This window comes from Dipodomys ordii, unplaced genomic scaffold (assembly GCF_000151885.1).
Source record: "Dipodomys ordii isolate 6190 unplaced genomic scaffold, Dord_2.0 Scaffold111, whole genome shotgun sequence".
NCBI classification, from domain to species: Eukaryota; Metazoa; Chordata; class Mammalia; order Rodentia; family Heteromyidae; genus Dipodomys; species Dipodomys ordii.
This window is the reverse complement of record NW_012267327.1, coordinates 3,981,746-3,991,151: the sequence shown is the minus strand read 5'-3', so window position 1 is coordinate 3,991,151 and position 9,406 is coordinate 3,981,746. Positions and strand designations below refer to the sequence as shown.

Below are 9,406 nucleotides of genomic sequence, written 5' to 3'. Positions count from 1 at the left end.
TAGAGCGCTAACCTTGAGCTGAAGAGCTGAGGGACAGTGCCCAGGCCTAGAGTTCAGGCCCCACTACCAGACCCCCATCCCCCCCCCCCAAAAAAAAAGCTCAAGGACAGTGCCCAGGCAGAGTTCAAGGCCCAAGACTGACAAAAAACAAAAACATGTTAATGAAGTCAGTTTCCCAGATGTTGTAGCCAACCCGGACCAGCACCACCCCAGGGCAACAGATGAATTTCTCTTTAAACCACACTAAGTACTTGAGGTCACACCCAAGGAAAGGTAGAACCTTTAACAGTCCCAAGTCTAAACTCAGTTTCCTACTAGGCCAAAGAACATAAAGGAATTCCTGCAGTGAATACCATTATCTATCAATTTAGCCAAGAGGTCAAATTCAGACTTAGCCCTTGAGGGAGGGCTTGTTGAAGTACTGACCCTTGGACCCAAGAGATCTAGGGTGGGATTGCTTACTTTAGGTTTCCAAGTAGTTCCTCCCCAAACTGGGTGAGCCTTTGCAAAATACTTCACCATCACCATCATTAATTTATTTATTATCATTTTTACCTTTTTTTTTGTCTGTTGCAGGGCTTGAACTCAGGGGCCTGGGCACTGTCCCTGAGCCTCTTTATACTCAAGGCCAGAGCCCTACCACTTAAGTCACACTGCCACGTTCAGTTTTTGAGTGGCTAATTGGAGATGAGTCTCTTGGGGTGTTTTCTGCCCTGGTTGGCTTCAAATATCAATCCTTGGATCTCAGCCTCCAGTGTAGCTAGGATTACAGACGCCTGGCTTATTTACTATCCTTTAAGCACTTGTACTGTGGCTAGGAGTTTCAATTCAACTAATCTAGTCATAAGTATAATGCATCTTAAGCAATGTCACCCCTTCTGTCTGTATGTTGTTTTTTTTTTTTGGTCCAGTTGTGGGGCCTGAACTCTGGGCCTGGCCGCTGTCCCTCAGCTCTTCAGCTCAAAGCTAGCACTCTACCACTTGAGCCACAGCGCCACTTCTGGCTTTTTTCTTTTTTCTTATGTGGTGCTGAGGAATCGAACCCAGGGCCTCAGGCATGCAAGGCAAGCGCTCTACCACTGAGCCACCTTCCCAGCCTCAGTCTGTATATATTTTGTATTCTTAACTTAAATTGACCTCAGGCCCATTGGAGCACAAAAGTTAATTTCTCAGGGAGAGAGAAAGTCCTCTGTGAGCACACTGTGGCCAGTGTGTTGTAACTTGGTTTGGGAGTGACCTTTCCCCTTAGCTCCAGGTTCTTTGGATGACCTAGGAAAATTCTTCATCAGGGTTAAGGGGCCTCCAGCATAGGGCTCCAGCAACCCCCAGTGTCTGCTGTCTCTTCTGCCCTATTATTCTATCACCTGCTTGCTCAAACTTAGCCTCTTTCTGCTCCTCCTCCTCCTCTCAATATTGCTAAGGGCTAAATTCTTGAGTTGAGAACAGTAGCCGACAGATAAGACCTAAGTACCCCACAATTTAAATCTAGCGTGTCCCACACCCACACGTACAAAAGCGTTCTAAAATGCTGGCCTAAAATCAGCGACACAAATTTTCTAAGTAAACCTTATTTATTTATTTACTTACTGAAGTACTTAGTTATGATGGGACTGGAACTGACACAAATTTTCTAAGTAAACCTTATTTATTTATTTACTTACTGAAGTACTTAGTTATGATGGGACTGGAACTCAGAGCTTGGGTACAATCTCTTAGTTTAGTTTTCTATCACTTGAGTTTTTGATGCCTATCAGGAAGGGTTCGAATCTCAAGGATTTTTCCTGTCTTCAAACCCTGAGATCTCAGCCTCTAGAGTTGAAAGGTTTACAGATTTGAGCCACAGGCGCCCGAGTAAACCCATTCATCTAGCCCCAAAAGCTCTCCCAAGAGCCTTTCCAGAACATTCCATTTATCCAATAGGAACTGGTTAGCCACCGTTTGTTTCTAGTCCTTTGCTCCCAACTTTCACTTTAAAAGGGATAAAGGTAAGTCTTTAATCTTGGTTTTTAAAGGGATCTGGACTTATTCTAATTACTTAATCATTGAACGGTCACCCAATAGACTTGCAGATCTGACGAGATTGGGCGGGCGCGGCGCGGAGGAGGGGAAGCCCCTCTGGGTAACAGGAAGCCGGAGACATTTGCCTATAAAAGGAGAAGACAGGAAAGGCTCAGGTTAAAGGAAGTAAAGTGCAGGTACCGTGAGTGTCTGGCTGGTCTGCCCCGAAAATGTCAAATTCAAATCACTGTACCGTCAAGGACAAGGTAGGATTTTTGTTGTTGTTGTTTGTTTCTAATCAAGTTACTTTTTCCCCGCCTCATCAAACTGCTTTTCAAGATCTTTCCTTATCCTAAACCTTACTTCATTCCCTTACAAGTAGTTTCTGGGACGGCTCTTTCGCAAATGGATGGTTAACTTGCACATGGTCGATTCTATATTTGGGTGACTGGAAAAAGAAGTTGTGGATTCCTACTCCCACGGAAAGTATTTACATATAGGAAAGAGAAGAACGGCTAAGAAATGGAGAACTAAGACTTAACAAGAAAAAAAAGTAGAAATGGATAAGTGAGACCATAAAGTTATCAATTGGATTTTTTCTTTTTCCTCCAGTAGTTAGAAGCAGAGCCCAGGGTCGCTGGTTAAATTATGGTGGTCAGAAGCAGACAGTCATAGTTGAATTGCTCAGCATTCAGGTATACAGCTCTGAGAAGGCTGCCTTTTAAGCCCTACTTACCTTCTGGAGTTTCACAAGGTCAACATCTTGTTTGCTTGTTTTTAAGCTAACCAGGGTGAATTGACTTCGCCCAGACTTTGAGAAAGTGATATACAAATGCAAAAAAAAAAAAGTCACTAATTGCATGCAGATAGCTTGGGGCTGCAGGCAGCCATTGGAGAGACTAAAGGGAGGAAAGGGAGGAGCAGGCAGGGCACGCGACCCGAGAGGGTGTCACTGTCGGTGGGAGTGGAGTTCTCCTTGGGTTTGAGAGGAAAAGCAAGGGTCAGGACAACCCTCAAAGATGCCTTCCTCGAAGGCTTTGTTTACTGAATTTCTGAGATTTGGTTTGTCACTTCTAGGGTGAATTACTGGAACTATACCCTGAGGGTTAAGAAGGGGAGATTCAGAGAACACCTATCAATAGTTGCTTCCTGCCGCCAGTTTTTCCATATTACCTTTCCTTCATTGACTTACTGAAACCAGAGCAAAAATAATAACCTGGTTTTCTGTTTGGTGCTAAGTGTCCTGTGTCTACCACAGCTAGAACATGGGAAAAGAGATAAAACTCCTCCCTTCCTTGGATGCGCCACACAAGTTTCAGGATAATTTTTGTGTGTTTAGCAATGGCAAACCATTAACTTTTCCATAAGCAAAGCAATCTGCAGCATGAATGGGCCAATAGGTAACTGGCATTGTTGTTTGTATGCATGAAATTGACAAGAGTTTGAATCCAGATTCTTCTGACCAATGATGATTGATAACATAAAAATTCAGTTTTTCTTTTCTTTTCTTTCTTTCTTTTTTTTTTTTTTTGTTGGTCGTGGGGCCTGAACTTTGGGCCTGGGCTCTGTCCCTCAGCTCTTCAGCTCAAGGCTAACGCTCTACCACTTGAGCCATAGCACCACTTCCGGCTTTTTTTCTGCTTATGTGGTGCTGAGGAATCAAACCCAGGGCCTCATGCATGCCAAGGCCAGCGCTCTACCACTGAGCCCCCTTCCCAGCCCTAGTTTTTCTTTTTATGTGTGGGTGTGCATACACTCTAGTCCTGGAGTTTGAACTCAGCCCTGGGTGCTGTCACTAGAACTTTCTTGTTGCTTTTGTGCCGGTTGTGGGTTGTGTCTCTGAGCTTTTGTTGTTAAAGGCTAGAATTGTGTCACTTGAACCACACAGTTCTGGTGGCTAATTGGAACTGGCTTTAAATCATGATCTTCCTGAGTAACTAGGATTACAAGCACTAGCCACGGCCACCCAGCTGAAAGTCTGAGACTTTTTTTCTCCCATCAGCCAGCAAACTTTAAGAACTGCTGTGGCTCAAGTGGTGGTACCTTGATCTTGAGTTAAAAAGCCAACCAAATATATAAGGCTCTGAGTTCAAGCCCCAGTGTCAGCATTGAAAAAACAAACAAACAAACAAAAAAAAGCAAACCAGCTTAGCCGAGTCGCATCAATTGGAAGTCAGTGACTCTTCTTTTTTCCAGAATTTGTTTCCGGATGACTTAGATGAAGAAAGTGTGGTTTTAACACTTGTCCCAGTTACAGAGGAGCCTTTTGAAGAAGTTATACAATCCAATGTTCCAACAGCAGACAATCTCAACCTAGAGACACCGAAGAATAACAAAGGTATGTGGGCAGGGAAAAAATGCTCCATTCCCAAACCATGAATGAAGTTCAATCAAAATTAGGTGAAGGGGGTTGGAGATATGGGTTACATGGTAGGTAGAATGCCTGTATGGAAAGCCCTGAGTTCAAACCCCAGTTCAACCACCAAAATAAGCAAACAAGCAAAAACAAAGCTGGACACTAGTGACATGCCTATAATCATAGCTATTCAGGAAGCTGAAATCTGGGGAATGCAGTCAAAGCCACCTTTGCAGAAAAGTCTGAGACTACCACCAGAAAGGCTGGAAATGGCATAACTCAAGTGGTAGAACACTAACTAGCCTTGATCCAAAAAGCCAAGGCAGAGAGATGTGTCCTTGAGTTCAAACCCCAGTACCATCAATTTTAAATTTTAAAAAGAGCCAAGGTATACCTCCATGGAAGAAGGCTTGTTTAGCATATGTATGGACCTGGTTTTCTCCCTCTGACTTAAAACAAAGTTAACATACAGATACAGTACTTACTTCTTGGCAATAATCATCATAGCAAATACCTAGTATTTCCCTTGGTGAAGTAATTACTTACAATGGTAAATATCTAGGCCCTCTGAATTTGTTCTCAGTGCTTCACAGATATTTCTGGGCCCACAATGCATTTCAAGAAGTAAGTACAAGTAACTAGAAGTATTTGTAAGAATGAAGTGAAATGATGTCAGGACAGCAAGTCAGGCTAATAAAAATGGGTTTCATGTGGCTGGTCTGGGCTAGAATATAGGAGTGGTTTAATTTGATTTCTGTATGGGCAAATGATATTTGCTATTCAAAAGCTGCCATCTTGGAGCAAAACTCCAGCCTGTTATTCTAACCAGATGGTTGTCCAAAACTATAAAAAGCCAAGCTAACTTTATAGTCCCAGATCGGCTATTTTAAATAGTTCTGAGGTTCGCCCCCCTCCCTCGTTGGTTGTGGGACCTGAACTCTGGGTCTGGATGCTGTCCCTCATCTCTTCAGCTCAAGGCTAGCACTCTCCCACTTGAGCCACAGTGCCAACTTCTGCCATTTTTCTGCTTATGTGGTGCTGAGGAATAGAACCCAGAGCCTCATGCATGCGAGGCAAGCACTCTACCACCTTCCCAGACTAGTTTTGAGTATTTTTGTATATGTTTTCATTCCTGAATTTAGTATCTCACTTTAAATATAGAAAAAATTATACATACACACATATGCAATCTAGCTCATGAAAATATGAGGCAATCTTTAATGAATCATAACACAGGCTAAGTCCTTACTCTTTTAGATCTTTCAGATCTTCCACAAACAAATGACATGAACAATTCCTCGAGAACTCGTTGGAAAAAGCCCGTGGGTCCATTGCCTGCTGTCTTGCCTCCTATTACTGAGGTGTCTCGTAATGCCTTGCGTAACTGGTGCCAACAATTTAACCTGAGTACAGACGGCCAGGTCAGTGCATGGACGGGAATCTCGGTGCGGGTGTAAGGGAACCTTTGTCTGCATTTTACTTACAGTGTTCCATTTTAATTTCCTTAGAAAATAGAAGTGTATTTGAGGCTCCTGAAGCATAGATATCCCGAACAACAAAATGTGAGTGAGTCTGGTGGCAGTGTGGAGCTGTGGTCCTGGTGGGTTATCCTACTTTGCTAATAGTGTTCTTGGTCTCTAAAGCAGGGTTTCTCAACTGTAAGATGATTGACATTTAGCGGCCAAATATAGTTTTGCTATTTGAGATGGGTTTGTTGTATTGGCGGGTATTTAGAAGCAGTCACCTGACCCCTACCTCCAGGTTTTTCTGGTTATTTTCTGTTTTTGAGCCAGGGCTTTGCTAGCTTTGCTTTCTCAAACTCAAGGTCCTCCTGTTTCAGCCTTCCTAGTATTAAGATCCTGCCCAATGTAGGTATTTTTGTGGAGGGGGAGCTGTATAGGGCTGCTTGAACCCTAGGGCTCTTTTGGCTTCTGTACTCAGGCTGACTCTCTGTCACTGGACCCACATGTTAATTGTTCCCAGTTCTTTAAAATGTTTTAAAATTGTTATTATAAAGGTGAAATACACAGTGGATACAATTAGGTAAATCGAGTAAAGAGAATTATTTTTGGACAGTGTCATCCCTAACCTTAACTCTTACTGCTTCTAGCTGCTTGCGGGTTAATTGGAGGTAAGAGTCTTAGACATTTTTCTGCCTGGCTTATTTGAACCATACTTCCCTGCCCCTCCTCAGTCACATTAAAAAGAAAATTACTTTTGTTTGCCATGGGGCTTGAACTGGCCTGGGTACTGTCCCTGACCTCTTCAGCTCAAAGCTAGTTTTCTACCATGTCAGCCACAGTGCCACTTCTGGTTTTCTGTTGGTTAATTTGAGATAAGAGTCTCATAGACTTCCCTGCCCAGGCTGGCTTTGAACCATGATCCTCAGATCTCAGCCTCCTGAGTAGCTAGGATTACAAGCATGAACCACCAGTGCCCAGCTTTTACTCTTTTATTTAAGTAATTGTAGAAAGGAGTTTTAGTCCAAACCAGATTAAATGTAGCCATTGTATTCAATGTATATTATGTAATAAAAAATAAACTACCTAACTTGAGGGTACGGACAAGAGAGGAATAATGGAGGAGAACAAAGAAAGGGAAGAAGCATTATAATCATAACCTGATTTACAGGATTGTAATTCCTGTGTACAACTTCATAACAATTTTTTTTTGGTCGGTTGTTGGGGCTTGAACTCTGGGCCTGGCTGGGCACTGTCCCTGTGCTCTTCAGCTGAACTAGTGTTCTACCACTTGACCACAGCACCACTTCTGGTTACCCCGGCTGGCTTTGAACCATGATCTTAAGCTCTCAGCCTCCTGAGTAGCTGGGATTACAGGTGTGAGCTACCAGCACCTGGCTAACATTTTTTGTTTTTGGGTCCGGTCGTGGGGCCTGAACTCTGGGCTTGGGCACTGTCCTTCAGCTCAAGGCTAGCGCTCTACCACTTTAGCCACAGCACCACTTCCAGCTTTTTTCTTTTTGCTTATGTGGTGCTGAGGAATCAAACCCAGGGTCTCAGGCATGCAAGGCAAGCCCTCTAACACTGAGCCACCTTCCCAGTCCCCCGGCTAACATTTTTAAAGCACGTATATTCATCTTGATCAGTGACACCCCTGTCATCCCTGCCCTGTCTTCACCAAACACATCCGTAACCCCAAAGTTCCATTTTCCTAGAAGTACATTGAGCATAATGAGTATATTTGCTCACCCTTCCTCTTACCATTTATCTCCGTTTCCTCTCCTTGACTCTTCCCACAAAACATGTTTTAGCTTACTCCTCCTCAGTTTTAACAACTGAAAACTTCCTCCCAGTTGAGAAAGCACTGATATTTTTAAACTATCTCATTGACATACACATGCAAGTCAGTATAAAGAATGATGGCAGCGGGGACATTCCATTTGTCCTTGGCAAGAGCACTTCTGACTAAATACTCATTGTGAATTGTTTTTTTTTTTTTCCCCAGTATATTCCCAAAACATCAAAGGAGGCCAGAATGACGCCATATTCCAAGAACAACTGTAAGAGGGAAAGAAGTCGGCAGAAAAGAAGTAGTATAAGTGAAAAGGCCAATACACACAGGGACACTGTTGGAAATGAGTCTGGCCTAGAATTGAAAGGTAATATAGTAGAAGTAGTCACTTCTGCCCAAGCATCTATGTTGGCATCTTGGGCACGAATTGCTGCAGAAACTCCTGAAGCCAAGACAGTGAAGTTTTGTCCTCCTGAGTCAACCATAGAGACATTTTTGCTGCCAGCCCCTGGTAAGATCAACTTCCAGATGGAAGTGCTTTTCTAAAAACACTTTTACCAGTTGCTAAAACAAAACAAACAAAATGTTTCACTATTTGGTCATTAATCATTGGATTCACATAGAATTTGTCTCTTCCTGAATAGTTTTGGTGGGATGGGTCTCTAAACTAGGTGATTGCTTAGTAAATAGATGGATTTCAGAGGCAGGAAAAAACTGGTTGGTTAGTCTTTTCTTTCCTTAAGGTGTTCACATAAATGGAGTGGGTGATGATGGGTGAATGGGTGAATGGGCTTCTTTTGTCTGTAATGGGGCTTGAGCTTAGGGCTTTGGTGCTGTCTCTTGAGTTCTCTTGCTCAAGGATAGTGCTCTGCCCATTTAAACCACAGCCCCACTGTTTTTTGAGTAGTTAATTGGAGATAAGAGCCTCACATTGACTTTTCTGTCCAGGCTGGCTTTGAACTGTGATCCTCAGATCTCAGCTTCCTGAGTAGCTAGAATTACAAGGCATGAGCCACCATATCTACCTTTCCTACCTTTCTATTGGTTGTTCTGGGATGGAACCTAGTACTGAATTCATCTGGGAAATCTTCATCTATAAAAAATATTGTAACTACCTATTTACTAGAGTGATTATGAGACTTAGACACATAACTTGGTACATATGAATGCTCTCACACACACATAGAACCTCTTGATACATGTAGCCCAAGTCTGGTTTTGAACTTGAAATCCCAACTGCTAAGATTATAGGTGTGTATAACTTTAGGGTTTTATTTATTTGTTGGTGGGTAGTGGGTCACGAGCTCAACTTTGTGTGTTTTAAACAAACATTTCAGTCTGTTTTCTGAAGTTGACTGAATATAATATAGTGATGTAAGTAGATAGGCAACAGGATTACAGGTCAGAAAACCTGTATCCATGTCTTGATACTGGATAAGGTTATATTTAATGTCATAAACCTATTACCTCACTTGTGGGACAAGCAGGAGGATTTGGTATTGTTCAGTGGTTAAACACTTTTCTAGCATGCAAAAGCTCTGGGTTCAATCTCCACAGGGGTTTTGGGGTGGGTTCTAGAAAGCAAACATTAATAATCAATGTACTTTGTTGGGGTATGCATACCAATGGGGGCTTACTAATGAAGAGAGTAAAGATGGAGGGAAATGTAGCCCAGTTATTTGTTTGCAATGTATGATAATAGAACAACAAAACCTGTTGAATAAAGCACTGGTGGCTCATGCCTGTAATCTTAGCTACCCAGGAGGCTGAGATCTGAGGATCTCAGTTCAAAGCCAGGCG

General features: G+C 42.7%; 1 protein-coding gene across 1 annotated transcript in view; it reads left to right on the top strand.

Annotated features, from left to right (window-relative positions):
- The first annotated feature begins 2,187 nt into the window (after positions 1 to 2,187).
- Dppa2 (developmental pluripotency associated 2) overlaps positions 2,188 to 9,406 on the top strand; it is a 10,142-nt gene continuing 2,923 nt past the window's right edge. The window contains exons 1-5 of the mRNA XM_013028510.1: positions 2,188 to 2,264; positions 4,195 to 4,336; positions 5,621 to 5,775; positions 5,863 to 5,916; positions 7,820 to 8,117. Coding sequence (XP_012883964.1) covers positions 2,229 to 2,264; positions 4,195 to 4,336; positions 5,621 to 5,775; positions 5,863 to 5,916; positions 7,820 to 8,117 — 685 coding nt within the window. The 5' untranslated portion in view covers positions 2,188 to 2,228. The remainder of the gene's footprint in view (positions 2,265 to 4,194; positions 4,337 to 5,620; positions 5,776 to 5,862; positions 5,917 to 7,819; positions 8,118 to 9,406) is intronic.